Here is a 15,170-nt window from a genome sequence, read left to right as displayed (position 1 = left end):
ATAAATGAACTCGTGTCAGAGGTGTGATGTGAAGGAATGGTCATGGCATGTGGAGGGCTCATGCCACCTGTGGATTCAGGTATCTGCTGGTGCGCTTGGAACCTGACCCCCAAGCATAAGATGCGCTGGCGTGAGTTCTTCTCACCTGAACAGTGGGCACAAGGGCCCTGCTGACTGCTCTTACCACGTGGGTGACACAGAGAGTGCTGTGTTAGCATCCCAGTCATTTCAGAATTAGGCTTTGTTTTTTTCCTAACCCTTTACAGTTTCATTAGTAATAAGACATGAGTAACAACGTAACTGATCTTTTATCAGTAACTTAAGTGTGGACATGTGTAGAATATATTCTGTTTTTACTGTCCAAAAGTTGAAAACGCCGAAGCTCAAAAAGGCACTTCATTCGTTCAGTCAGACTGATAATGATTTTTTGTAACCTTGATTTAATTCCATTTCCTTTTGGGCTTTCCAGTTCTAAAATTTAGGTCTTCTTTCTCTTAATATTAACTTTATGATGTAATAACATTTCCTTTTTAATCAGTTTGTATCTTGACATCACAGTGATTAGTTGCTAAATAGAGGTTAAATTTTTTTTTAAAAGATTTATTTTTATTATTTTTTTTATTGGAAAGGCAGATATACAGAGAGGAGAGACAGAGAGGAAGATCTTCCCTCCGATGATTCACTCCCCAAGTGAGCGCAACGGGCCGATGCTATGCCGATCCGAAGCCAGGAGCCTCTTCCGGGTCTCCCACGCGGGTGCAGCATCCCAAGGCTTTGGGCCGTCCTCGACTGCTTTCCTGGGCCACAGGCAGGGAGCTGGAAGGGAAGCGGGGCTGCCGGGATAGAACTGGCGCCCATATGGGATCCTGGGCGTGCAAGGCGAGGACCTTAACCACTGCGCCACCGAGCCGGGCCCTAAAATTTTTTAAAAAGATTTATTTATCTTAATTGGAAAGGTAAATTTGCAGAGAGAAGGAGTTTCTGTCTGCTGGTTTACTCCCCAAATCTGCAACAGCCAGAAATGAGTTGATCTGAAGCCAGGAGCCCCGAGCTTCTTCCGGATCTCCTATATGGAATACCGAGCTTTGAAGTGAAGGGTTAGCCAGTTGAGACATTGCATTGGTTCTCATCCTCTTTTTCTTAAGCTTTATTAATTTTTAAAAGTTAATTTTTTTTTAACTTGAAAGGTTGAAGTATAGACTAAGACAGATTTTCCATCCATTAGTTTACGCCTTGAATGCTTGCAACATTCAGTGCTGGGTCAAGCTACAGCCAGAGGTTTATTGCCTGAGTGTGGCAAGAACCGACTGCTCCAACATTATCTGCTGCCTCCCCAGGGTGCGCACTCGCTGGAGCCGGGACTCACCCAGGCGCTCTGAAAGAGGCACCTTCATTGCTCCAGCAGATACCTGTTGCTCCACAGGCGTTTTGAAGCGGCCTGTCCCTCAGTGAGTACTGGGACAGAGATGTGATGCAGATCCCTGCGGTGAGGATGTGAACAGGTGCAATAAATTGCTCTTGTTTTGTCAATGTTTAGTGTCTCTTGTCCCTGAAAAACAATACAAAACAAATCGGAAAAGCCCACCTTGCACAAGGTGTCAGTTTGACATCTCTTCACAGCAGGAATTAGTTTAGAAAACACGTTTCGTTTTTGGAAATGGCCCATGGGAGTCGGCAAGTATTTTCTCTCTAGCCACCCAGCTTTCCTTCTCTCACATTCTTGGCTTAAAACTTTTACAACATGACCGTTGTTCCTCGGCCTTCTGCCCTTTTCTGGCAGCATCCGGTCCTCGTGTGTGTGTGTGTATTTTGAGTGCTTTCTCAACCGTGGAATTCATTTCTCTTCCTTTCAGACACAGTGACATTCTCATTTTCTGTGCCGAGCCCTCGCCCGGGATGCCTTTCCCTGAGCGTGGCTCCGGTAACGTAGAGGTGTGGAGGCCTGCGCCTTGCTCAAATGCTGCCCTCTGAACTCCTTACCTGGATCCCAGCTCAGAATTCATTTTTAAATGGAAACTCCTTAATTTAAGATTTAATTTTTTTTTTTTTTTTTTTTTTTTTGGTTTTTGCCACATCTGATAGATGTTTCTGTTTCTTTGTTGGAAACTGTTTCTCATTAGCGGAATGCATTTGCTCCAGCCTCTGTGGAAATGTATTCATTTTGAGGTTCTGCGATTTTAGAGCAAAACCCACTGACACTGGAAAACATTGATGCTCAAATGACTACCAGGGCTCTTTCTCCATAGTACAAAAAATAGCATTTTATAGAAGTAGATTTTTTTTTAAAAAAAGATATGGCACATCATTATTTCAAATAATATTTTAAATCATTGCCTCTTGAAATAATTTGAAATGTTGTATTCTACATTTGGGGGGGGGTCTTCTAAACAAATGTTGAGGCTTATTTGGAAATATCAAGGTTATTCTGAGGATCCTTCATATTCAAGTCCAAGGGCATCGTATATGAAGTTTTGAGAAACGCCTGAGCTCTTAGTCTGGCTTTCCCCCATTCATTTATGTGTTCATTTGTTTATTCACTTAGCCATTCAAAAATAAGGAAATGAGAATTTAGTGCCCTTCTAGGCTTTGTGGTCTCAAAGTAGTTAAGCTAAAACGTTTTTTTTAAAGACTTATTTTTTAAAATTTTATTAGAAAGATATACAGAGAGGAGGAGAGGCGGAGAGGAAGATCTTTCATCCAATTTTGCTGGTATTCCTTACAGTTAATTTAAAAATATACCTTGCTTTCCATTGTGCACCCTTCTCCAAGTTAGTATTTCTTTCCTTAAAATCGAAAGCCGTGCAAATAACAGGCATGGATAGAGGTTGTTTACTCATTAAAAAAAGATGTGTACACACGATTCTGCTCCAGCTCATTATTTTTTAAACAGAGTTGGTAGCATCCTGCATGTTATGATTCAAGCATGGCAAAGAACAGCCTCCTTTGTACTCTGCGCTTACCAACTTCTCAAATCCTATCACAGCAGAGTCATTAAAATAAGCTGCAAAGTTTGAGCACGTTGGTCTCAAAGATGATTCCGGCCCAAGTTGGGTATTGCAACAGAAGTCTGCAGACAAAAGCAGGTCCAATGGCCTTTCTCCTTTGTCTTGTTTCTCTCTGGGTACAGTGTCTTCCCTTGACTTCCAGATGGCTTCAATCCACTCCATTGTCTGTTACTGTTGGGGAGTCCTTGTTTAGTGCCAATTTTCGACACCTCTCAGATGACAGAGATGTCTTGCATTCCAAGGGGGCAGCTTCAGTCTCAAGGGAGGCTCGTGGCTCATCGAGGGGTGAGTGGGCCGCACAGACCAGCAAGGTGTCTGTGACCCTGGACATTAGTTTACTGCCACCATAAGTAAGGAAACCCAATAGCCGGAGAGGTGAGACAAGATTAGGAAAACTGGGAATGGCATAAGACATGTCCAGGGTGCCAGAAACATTGCCTGCACTTGGGGTTTCTGGACTTCCATTGCAAATACTAACCTTTCACGTAGGGGAGAAGTACCTTGGGGTCCCTTTGAAAGCTCGCACTTCCTGTGGATTACTGGGCGACTGGTGCTGGAACCTCTGGTTTCAGAGATGCTCCTTGAACAGTAGGTGAGCACGTGGTGCCAGGGAAGCTACCATCTCAGATGTCAGCCTGAAATAGATCAGCTGTGAAGTAGTCACCCAGATGCAAGAGCATGCGGTTACAACAGAATGTCTCTTGTCAGATTATGATAGGCTGGAAATTGAGATTGTTACAGATGACTCGACCCTCAGCCTGAGTTTGTGAATCCAACTTTTTTGAGGAAACCCTGGAGTTGTAGTGGAGAGCTTGGTTTCCAGCGTGGACCCTGGCTTATCTCTCCAGGTCATGACCTAGTGTGAGATGCTTCGCTGCACTCAGGCGAAGGAGGGCAGATACCAACACCTGCCTCTGAAGGTGGTTGGGAAGCTTCATTCAGATAATCCACAGGGGAGGCTCGGCGTCCCGCAGCACACAGAGAGTGTGTTCAATGCATGCCAGGCATTGGTGTTGGCCTCCTGGATGAAAAATAATGACTCATTTTGGAAAATAGGGGAAAGGTGTGGGACTTGAGAACTGAGTCGAATTTAGCATTGTGTGGCTGAGGATCTGTCCTTAGAGTTTGGAGAGAATGCTCTGGAAAGAGAAAGCTGACATTTACAGAAAAGGAGTGCTGGTAAATGGGAGACAGTAGTAACACAGCTCCCCTGTGATACAGTGACTGCGGGAATCTAACCCCACCCCGAGGTGGAGCTGGGGAAGGCTGTGACGTCCCTGGGGGAGACGCTGCTCATTAAGGGGGCAGCCCCTTGCATTACAGGGCAGGGATTCCCCGGCTGTGAACAGGGACGAGAGGCAGTAAAGATGCTTCTTCATGCATATGTATTCATATAATTTTGTTGAGATAAAATTTTGGCTAGTCAGGGAATGTGGAATATATAAGGATTTCCACCTGACACCATCCCCAAGAGGGACTTATCAAACAGAAGTTTATGTTCGTCAAAGGTGACTGGAGTCTAAAGTATGGAGAGTTGAAAAATGCTATCGTGAATTGAAGGTTGGCAAACTGGCCAACTGGTTGATTTTACAAAGGTTTTATTGTAAGATAGTCACACCTACTCATGCATGTGTGTTTCTGTGGCTGTATCTGCTGTTGTCTGAAGAGTTGAATGATTGCAGCAAAAACTGTAGTGTCCTGAAAGACTAAAATATTTACCATTTGGGCCTCTGTAGAGAGCATTTACTAAAGGCCTACGCGATCACATCTCATTAGGCTGTTCTTTCCTTACATGGCAGGATTTTCTATTTCCTTCTAATAGGAATTTTGCTGCCAAAACATGCTTTTCGTTATCTTCCTGATGTTCAAGCATTCTCCAGAAAAGTAACTGTGATACTGTTGAAGACCAAGTGATGGACTGCTAAGCTAAGTAGCGTAGCAGCTAATTACACTGTGATGTGTAGGTGTGAAAACAGACCTGAGTGAGAATGTTGGTAACTGTTGGATTTGCCCATCATCTTAAAGGCCTTAGTGAACTAGTTTTATGTCTTTTATAAAAGAATTAGTTAATGTTACATTGAGCTGCTATCTGTATTTTTTTTGAAATATTAAAATAGGATTTTTTTATTGTTATTAACATTGTATTGTGTGATACAGTTTTATAGGCACTGGGGATTCCCCCCACCCCTCCCATACCCCTCCCCCCATAGTGGATTCCTCCACCTTGCTGCATAACCACAGTTCAAGTTCAGTTGAGATTCCTTCATTGCAAGCATATACCTAGCATAAAGTCCAGCATCTTATTGTCCAGATAAGTTCAGTGGCCTCTTGGGGAGACCTTCTCTGGTCTGAAGGTAGAGCTAACAGAGTAAAGTTCCGGTCAGTTAAAAGCCCCAACAAAACCTCAGCATCAATATACAACATTATGGAATTAATTGACATAGTATTGAGTAAACAATATGTTAAAAATAATGCAAGTTCCATTCTTCGAAACATCTGGGTTGAGACAGTATCAATGACAGGTTCAAAAAATAACAAACAACCAAACAAAAATTACAGGTTAAATCAAGGCAAACATGTGGTATCTAACCTTTTGGGATTCGCTCATTTCCCTTAGCATTATAGTTTCCAGTTGGGCCCATTTAGCCACAAAGAACTGCGTTTTGTTTTTTTTTTAATAGCTGAGTAGTATTCCATGGAGTAGATGAACCAAAGCTTTCTTATCCAATCTTCTGCTGATGGGCATTTCGGTTGCTTCCATGTTTTTGCAATTACTGATTGTGCTGCTATGAACATTAATGTATGTAAGTGGGATTCACATTGAGTTGTGAGGAATATTCTGCAAAGAGCTCATGCCCTTTCGTCATCTGTTAACGAGGCCTCCCAACCTGCAGTAGATGTCATAGTCAACATACTGCTGGGACTTCCCTGCACCTACACATTTCGTCTGTTTTCCATTTCTGTAATATTGTCGTATCAAGATTGGTATACGAATGCAATTGAATTGTGTGTACTCTGTTGGGCTTCTTTTATTTCCACCCAGCATGGTTCTCTGGAGAGTGACCCATCTATTTTGTTGCTGACTTGCATTCCATGGCGTGGATGGAACCATCCACCTACTGAGAGACAACCGGATGCTTCCAGGTTGGGACTGTTTTGAGCAATACCTTCCACACAGCCTTTTTTGTCTCAGATACAGGTTTACATTTCTGTGGGACGATTCCTAAATATGCACCGGCTTGTTGCAGGTGGCATGTTTAGTTGTTGAGGAAATCGCCACCTGTGTTTGCGAGTCTGCCATTTTCCGTTCTCACTAGCCACGAGCGGGGATCTGGCTGACAGATGTATCGCGATAACTCATGCGATTTACATTTCCCTTGTTGGTCAGGATTTGCACTCTCTGCCATCTGTGTCTCCTCTTTTGGTGGAAAGCCTGTTCATGTTTTTTCCACATTTTGTGCTTTGTTTTGTTTTTTCACACTGACATTTCAGAGTTCTTTATCCCAGACATGCGTCCTGGGTCAGAGTTGTGCTTTGCAAATGATTCCTTCCAGGTTTTTTCTCCTCTGTTCATTTTAACAAGCATTTTCCACACAGCAAAAGCTTTTAAATTTGATGAGGTCATTTTCCAGTCATTCGTTCATCTAGCATCCATCCCGATTCTTCACCATCAATTGTGAGGAATTTCACTCGACACACATTGGTTGTCTCCAAGAATTGGCAGTGATATCTTTAACAAATTCTTCACTTTCAGATTTAATTGTATTGGAAATGAGAGCATATACCTTGAAGGCCTTGCCATTTTATCTAACTTGCGATTTTTTTTTATCTTTGGGACATTTTTTGAAATGTGTATAGTGATATTGTTCTCAAAATATGAAGAAATTGACCTTCACACACTTATTTTCCTTTGATTGTTGTAATTGTCTGGACGACCACGTAATACGCCTGCTGTGCAAACAGTTTTAGTTTTTCCGATTTGATGTTCCCAAAGCTCCATCCACATTTCGGGCTTGTGAATATTTTGCAGGTGAAAACATCAAGAAGAAAACATTTAAATGCTAATCTCAGACACAGAGGAGTCATTGCCGACGCTGAGCTCAGTCTTTGTATTTCCTTCCAGATTTATCAGAGATGCTGGTTGGTGTTCAAGAAAGCTTCGAGCAAGGGCCCCAAAAGGCTGGAGAAATTTTCTGATGAACGTGCTGCATATTTTAGGTGTTATCATAAGGTAAGACTCTGTCATGGCAGCTTTCCAGAAATTGTTTTGCAAGGAGGTAATTTAAATTCATGAGACCTGATTCTTTATTTTATAAAGATACAAATTATACTTTTTCCAAGGACAAACAACATCTGTAAAATAACATCTACTGTTGTTCAAGATGATTGACTTGCGAAAAGATATTCTTCTAGCTTCCTGTTATTTGTAGTTGCTAATTTGCAATGTAGAATGTACCATGTTGTTGTTACAGGATTGTTCTGAGTTTAGTAGACCTGACACCCAGCAGAGAAGGCTCTGGAAGGCACAGATTGGATCTCCCTGATGCAGACAGCATCTGGTGCTGAAGAGGTGCTCACTCAAGGCTTGGGGAATGTGGGCGGTAGTGGGGTGAGGCATGGCGGTCATCAGGAGTGTGCAAAAAACAGGGCTTGGTGGAAGAGGACAGAGTTCCACCCACTCGCTGCTTTGAGTTTGATGCCTAAGTTAATTCAGACTTGCAGTTTTCTTGCTATCAATGAGGTGTGCTTACTAACAATAATACTTGCGTGTTAAAACACACTATTTAGCAATAGAAAATTAAATAGGAGATCTATCATATGGATTCACAAATTAGGTTAAGTCTTTGTGACAGCATTTTGTATTCATGTTCCCTGACACTGTCTAGACTGTATTTTGTCTTTTCATGAAAGGGTGTCAAACACTCCCCAAAGGCTCTGATTATTCTCAAGCTGAGAAAATATCATTCTTTCACCAATGGAGGGACTAGGCTTATTTGAAGAATAATATTTTAATTTTTATTTCGCACAGTGAAGATTATTTACTCCTCATTTCTTAAGCATTCACTGGGGTTAGAACTCTCTGTTACGTACGTTAAGGCAGTAGATCCGTTAGCCCAGAAACGTGGCTAAGTAGGGGAAGTGACGTAAATTCTCTAAAACCAATGGCTTTCTGGCATTTTCTAAAGGTCTTCATTGACACAGTTACTTGTACGGGGATGGCACGCACTGGGGAGTTTCATTCCCTCTCCAGTTCGAGAAGCACAGAGTATCCTGTGCTCTCAGACAGAGAGCACATTCAACAGAGAAGAGAGAACGCGAAGCAAGCTTTGAGACAGAAGAGGAAAGAGTTGAGGGAAGTGTCTTCTGCATGGTACATTTCCCACCAGCCCATGAAGCAGTCCTCCGCTCCAGGGCCAGCCCTGCGCCCAGCCCTTCTTCTTTCCATGGTAGAGACCAGATCTCTTCTGCTATTTGTCTCCCTATTGCTAGATATTTCAAATATTCAAATAAGATTTAAGATTTTCTTTAGTCTTCAGGAAGGCTTCATTGAGTTGCAGATCTATTACTTAGGAGCAGTGATCCATGAAGGCAATGATAGCATAATTTTCAACCTTTGCAAATAATAGTGAGGCAAGCTTTCCATTTCTATTATATTCTAAACCACTTCTGGCTGGATTATGTGCCAGTCATTCCCCTATGTGTGCAGTATCTTAGCTAATAATAAGATGCAAACAATGCCATAGGAATGATTTTTTTTCTTGAGAGAAGGGATGTTGAAAATGCCTAAAAACTTATTGGGCTTATCTAATGGACAAAGACAAAATTTAGGTGGTCAGAAATGATAGCTCCTCATCAGCTTTTCTCTCTCTTTTAAAAAGATTAATTTTTCTATTTATTTGAAAGGCAGGGTTAGAGAGAGAGAGAGAGAGAGAGAGAGAGAGAGGGAGAAAGAATCTTCCATCTGTTGGTTCACGGAGGCAGGCCGAAACCAGGAGTCTGGAGCTTTCCCTTGGTGTCCCTTGTGGGTGGTAGGAGACCAAGCTGCTGCTTTACCAAGCACGTTATCAGGGAGCTGGGTCGGAAGTGGAACAGCTGGGTCCCACACCAAGGCCCATACAGTATGCCAATTTTCCTGCCACATCACAGTGCCAGCCTCAGCAGCTTTTCTCTTGTGAAATGCAGCCATTCTGTAATTGTGCTGTCCGCCATCAGATCCATGTGTTGTTTGTTGTGTGTGGCTCTTCAGTCCTTCCTGCTTTGGTGGAGTTCCAAATCCCTCCAGAAATACCGGAGTCTTTCCTTTCCCCTCCACCTTGCTTTCGAAACATAGACAAGTGAAGAAATAACCTATGCTTTTCTGGTAGACCCCTAGATACTTAGGAAAAGGAAAGGGATGCGTGAAGATTGCTATTTCCAGTTCAGTACGTCCACAATGGTGTTGGCTGTCTGTCCCAAGTGTGTGGGCACGCGGAGCACTGCTCACTCCCTGTGTGGCCACCACTGCGGTGCAAGACACTGGAATACCAATCCTTGATCCTGCAGCGTCCATTCAGAGCCCCTTCATGACCTCACTCCAGATCTTCCAGCCAGGTCGTTCCAGTGGCCCACGTGAACACCTGACTTGACCCCCTGGCTCTAGTTTATCCCTGTCTCTTAGTGTTCCTCATCCAACTTTGCTCTGGAGTCCTAGGCTCCTTGCTTTCCTTCCAGCATACTAAGTGTTATAAGTGTTAGCTTTTTTTTTCCCCCACAAACCCAAGACACCAGACACAATAAACAAGGCACAGGAGAGGTCTTTATTTTGGCAGGGAGGAAGTAGGAACAGAGAGAAGAGGAGAGAGAGAGAGGGAGGGAGAGAGAAGCAAAGTAGAGAGAGAAAGCACCAGAAGAGAACAAAGGGCAGAGGCATCTTTATAGCCTGGAGGTGGGTACAGGGAATGTGGGGTCAGGGACTGGCAGGCCCAGCTGTAGGTGGACACCAGGGATGAATGGAGCTCCACCAATCCCCTGAATCTGAAGGTCACTAAGTTTACTTAGGTAAGTGGGCCTTAAGGTGGCCAAGACCTAGGGAATCTAAGGTAGTTCTGGGTAAGCTGGTAAGCAAGGTGGCCGCTGTGTCCAGAATGGTGGGGTCAGTCTTGGAGTCACCAAATCACTCCTTACGTTCCTCCCATAGCTTCTTGGAGTTGAACTGCAGCACCACATAGTTGATGAGGTAGTCTCATGGTGATCTGGGGAGGAGCCGTAGGTCAGGAGAGGCTGGTATCCCTGCAGAGGAAACTGGTTAAAGATTTGATTAGAAATTGTCTGCATTTGAGCATGGACGAATTTTTGAAAGACAGAGATAAGGTTATTTGAATAGGGCTGAAGTTACAAAGGTCTCCTTGTGTTGTGGGACGGTGGACGCAAAAACACGACACCAACCTCAATCCTTGTCTCACAAGAAAGAATTTTCATGAGGACAAGTCAAGTTTGCAAAACAGGATTTATTTAGGGAAAAAGACTCCTGTCATGGTGGCAGGAGGAAGGAGAAAGAACCCCAGTTCTTTGGAATTCAGTGGAGAAAATAGAATGCAAATAAATGTTTGAGTCTCTTGCTTTTCTTTGCTTGCTTGAAAAAGTCTGTAGCTGGGGCATCTGAAACCAGGAAGAAAACTTCTGATTTGGGTGAAATGTGGAGGAGAGTGATGGGGGCAGAAAAAAGCCACGATGGGGAATTTGAAGGAACAGAAACTCCAGTGTAGAACCCACTGAAAAGCTCTTGCTGAAATGTGAAGTGAGCGAGGGCTTGTATAGGACAGACTTGCCCTACTTCAGACTCTTACCTGCAGGCTTCGGAATTTAATACGGAAATCTTTGGGGAACGTGGTGAGCCACATTCTCTTTCATCTATTATAATCATTAACTAAAGTTCAAAGCATGAGAAGGGAAGAATTATCCCCGGGAAGCCTCAGAGCCCAGAGAGTTCCTGGAGCTGATCTACTCCCCCTGCTCTGTCAGATCTGATACATCGAGTATTAATCTCTTGGGGGCATATAAACAGCTGGAGTACTTCTGAAATATGCATTTTTAAAATCTAAATGCTCTGTAATTTTTGAATTGTGATAATAAAACACTGGAGTTTTAAGTAGCACACTGTGGTCCTGATTTTAGAGTTTCATATAAATGAAGCAATTTCCAAGAGAGACAAGGAACACACCTGATGCTGTTTGATCAACACAGAGGTGGCGTAGCTGGAAGTATCCTCCACAGGAAACCGATGGCATTTGTAGGAAGGCAGTGTTCCTTCCTTTTTATTGTTTAGAAGATACTATTAAGGGAAAAAAGTCATTTTCCAAACATGAATCATTTTAGAAGTTTAAGACATGAATTAGGCTGTGTAATTGTAAAACTTGGTTTATTTCTCACCGAAAGTATAGCTAAAGGTGCTCTCATGCAAAAAAAATGGAAAATAAATGAATGAATAATGCACGTAGGGAACAGTTCATTTCTCATGTCTTGGCCTCTTCTACGAAGCATCCTCCAGGCCCCAGGGCTGTCAGAGATGGCTGTGCATTTGAATAACTCTAATTGCAACAGTGTTAAGACTCCGGCGGCTTTAAATATCATTCATGATTCCCTTGTTCAATGCAGTTCCCTGTTTTTGTTCAGGAAATTAAGTGCCTCACTCTACTTGAAGGGGTTCAGAGTTTGCACTTGTAACTTCTCCACACAGCTGGAAGGAAAGCTAAGTGGATTGCAAGCCATTCACTCCCTTCTGTGAGATCCGGGCCAGTGGTGTGCTTGGAAGGATGCCGTCCTGGAGTTGGGAAGCCTGGGTCGAATCCTTGGCCTCTGTGTCTCTCTGGCATGTTACCTGTCTCTGGGCAGGAGCTCTGAAGACATCTCCTAAAGGGACTGGGCTGTCACTGCCCTGACTGCTTTGTTCCTAAGGAATGTTTTATAAAATAGTCACTTGCAGGTCCTGTGGGAGACTTTAAGGTCAATATGTTGTACTTCAACTTTTGTTTAGAACTGAGCATGTCTGCTGGCTTGCCTGCCCATCCCTCCATCCAGTCTGTAAACCTTTGATACTTTTTAACGAAAGGCGATATGAGAAAGTGAAAAGTTTTAAACACATTAAGCACGCTCCTTTGGAAATTTTTAATAGGAATGTTTATCAGCATGCTTTGAAATCTTAGTTAAAATTATTAGGCAACATCATTATCCTCATAATTTTGTTGGTTGTTTATTGCTATGTCAGGAAGTAATGTGGACCCAGAAATGGATTGTGTTTATGTTATTTTTTATTTTCAAAGACAACCTACCAAAGTTAAAGGGCCTTGTGCCCATCCACTTTCAGCAAGATAATGACTTTAATTTTCTTTTTTAAGAATGAAGTAATTGGAAGTTTCTGTGGGGCTGGGCAATTTGCATATACAAAGTGAGTTGCTCACTTAATTCATTCAGTCCCACAAGGGAAAAAATAATTAGGATGCAGCTTACGAAGGCTGGGCAGAAAATTGCCTTTTAGGTAGCAGTCTCATTTCCACTTGGTAAACATAAATAAATCATCATCTGTGAATTACCATCAGCAAAAGAAGAGGAAAAATTGGAAATCAAATCCTTGTTTTCCTAAATGGCTTTGGCCTCCACAGCAGACCCGAGACCTACTTCACGCTGCCACTGATTGGCCACTAATTGTGTAATTTTGACAGGGAAATGCACATGTCTCAAGGGACCATGCTTTTTAAATTCTGATTTTATTCATCTCCCCTGGAGACCCCAGAAGAAATTTCACCAGTTTCTCTGTCTAGTTACAAAATAATCCATTTGGAAAATTGAACTGTGTAATTTGCAGTTGTTTACCAAGTTGCTAATGCAAAAACTATATTGGGAGCAGATTAAACTTTGGGTGCAGAAGCACTTTGTTAGTCGCCGGCTGAAGCAATTTGGAGAAGTATCAGCTATGAGGAACAAGTCAGCTCGAGTGAGGCTCTGAGCAGACGCTCGGGCTGTTCGTTTCTGGGAATTCCTAATTGGATGACATACTTATAGATTTGTCCAATCTGGGAGATGGCTGAGCATTCCCTTCCCCTGCTGGGATCCTGAGAAAGCAGGGCTTGCATAGAAGCAAAAGTTCTGCCCTTTGATTCTTCCAAGTTCTAACCCAAGTGAAAGTTTCAAACACGTATCGCCATGGTTGGCGGCGATACGGATGCCGTCTCTTGTTCTCGGGCCCTGTAGCCATGCTGCCCAAGGTCAAGGCCACTGTGTATGGCCAAGCCCACTACACACGCCCCACAAGTGGCTCACCTCGTAATGGACTATGCAGCTGCTTTGTTCCTTGTCCTCTCATAAACCCGTGACTGGGTGTTCGTTGTGAGGCTGTCTGAGCATGGGAGGGTTTTCAGCAGCGTTCCTGTCTCTGCTCATGTGGTGCTGGTGGCACTTCCCATCTTAACAACCACGAATGTCTGTAGACATTGCCGAACAGCTTGGGTGGGAGGAAAATCCTGACATGACCATCCCACTTCTCAGTGTAAATCCTGTCATTTGTCCCTTCACGTCCCATGGTTGTGCTACACATTAGACCCTGTAGGATTCTGTCCTGCTCCAGCTGCTGCAGCCACATGATCCACCATCACGCGCCTCTTTTATCATAACCAACTCTGCTTTTCCGTAATAAGGCGCATGTGGGTTTTTTTACCTGGAAGTTTCTCTTTGCCTCATAAACCCTTGCTTACCCTTTCCAACCCTCATTTGAACTAAAAAGACCTAATATAAGGATTAATAGCCGCTGATCATTTTTCACTGTATCCATTTGATGTCCTTTGATAGTTTAGCTCCTCTGTGTCTCTTTCCTGCTTCTCAGCGGTGGGAACAAATTAACCTCTTTAGGCCTCAACAGTCTTGTAGATACAATGGGAGTAGAATACTGGCGGCTGGTTAGAACTTTGTGCTGTGATGAAGTTACAGTCCATGATCAATGTGAAGTGTTTAGAACTAGTACCTGGCCTGTAATTGGACCAGGCACATGCTAGCCTGTGTTGATCAGGAGGGCCTGTTGTGTGTGGATGGCCCCAGGACAAGGCGGTCAATTGCTTTTATGTATCTGGAGGAACTGAGGAGCCTTACAGATCTTCCTTTTGTGTGGCTCTTTCTCTTTTTTTGCTAAGATTTATTTATTTATTTCTTTTGTAAAGTCAGATATACAGAGAGGAGGTGAGACAGAGAAGATCTTCTTTCCGTTGATTCACTTCCCAAGTGGCCACAATGGCTAGAGTTGAGCCAGTCCAAAGACAGGAGCCAGGAACTTCCTCCAGGTCTCCCATGTCGGTGCTGGGTCCCAAGACCTTGGGCTGTCCTCGACTGCTTTCCCAGGCCACAGGCAGGGAGCTGGATGGAAAGTGGAGCAGCTGGGATTAGAACCGGCGCCCATATGGGATCCTGATGCGTTCAAGGCGAGGACTTTAGCCACTAGGCCACCACGCCAGACCTCCTTTGTATGATTCTACTGCAGTTATACAGATTTGATCTACATAATCGCACTTTCCAGTCTGCCTATCAGGAATGACACCCAGTTCCTCTGCCACTGACCCCTAATGGTCTAACCCAGGCCATGTTACTGATGTCATGTTATCTTTATGATGTAGTCCTCCTGCATTTTTTTAAACACAGATTTATTTCAAAAACCAGCATTATGTGGAGGGACGGAAGTGAGGGAGAGAGATTTCTCTGTCTTCTTGTTCTCTCCCCAGATAACCACAACAGCCTGTGGGGCTTGGGCTGAAGCCAGGAGCCAAGCATTCAGTACGGGTCTTCCATGTGGGTGCAGGGGCCCAGGCACTTGGCTCATCTTCTACTGCTTCCTCCAGGCCACGGGCAGGGTGTGGATCAGGAGTGTAGCAGCCGGAACAGCAGCCAGCACCCATATAGGATGCTATTGCTTCACATGTAGCCTTGGCAACCATGCCAGGACACCAGCGCAGGTCTTCCTGCTCAACAGTGGGGCAGGAGGCTGCGCACCCCAGGAGGCAAGGCTCCCACTGAAGCAGTGCTTTGTGAAGGAACCACCTGGACTTCTCTGCACTGTGGCTGCAGTGGTGAACGTGTCAGCTGACCCTTGGTTCTACCTTGTGGGCAGGAGATAGAGACTATAAACAAAATACTACACAGTGTGCC

The 15,170-nt window shown here is 43.8% G+C and overlaps 1 protein-coding gene across 3 annotated transcripts in view; it reads left to right on the top strand.

Moving 5' to 3' along the window:
- DOK5 (docking protein 5) overlaps positions 1-15,170 on the top strand; it is a 106,665-nt gene that overhangs the window by 42,241 nt on the left and 49,254 nt on the right. For all 3 annotated transcript variants that reach the window (XM_040981044.1, XM_040981045.1, XM_040981047.1), the window contains exon 2: positions 7,129-7,236. In XM_040981044.1, coding sequence (XP_040836978.1) covers positions 7,129-7,236 — 108 coding nt within the window. The remainder of the gene's footprint in view (positions 1-7,128; positions 7,237-15,170) is intronic.

This window comes from Ochotona curzoniae, unplaced genomic scaffold (genome assembly GCF_017591425.1).
Source record: "Ochotona curzoniae isolate NIBS_2020 unplaced genomic scaffold, NIBS_Ocur_1.0 contig_3520, whole genome shotgun sequence".
NCBI classification, from domain to species: Eukaryota; Metazoa; Chordata; class Mammalia; order Lagomorpha; family Ochotonidae; genus Ochotona; species Ochotona curzoniae.
Note: the sequence above shows the minus strand (reverse complement) of the source record. Positions and strands in the feature narration are given on the sequence as shown.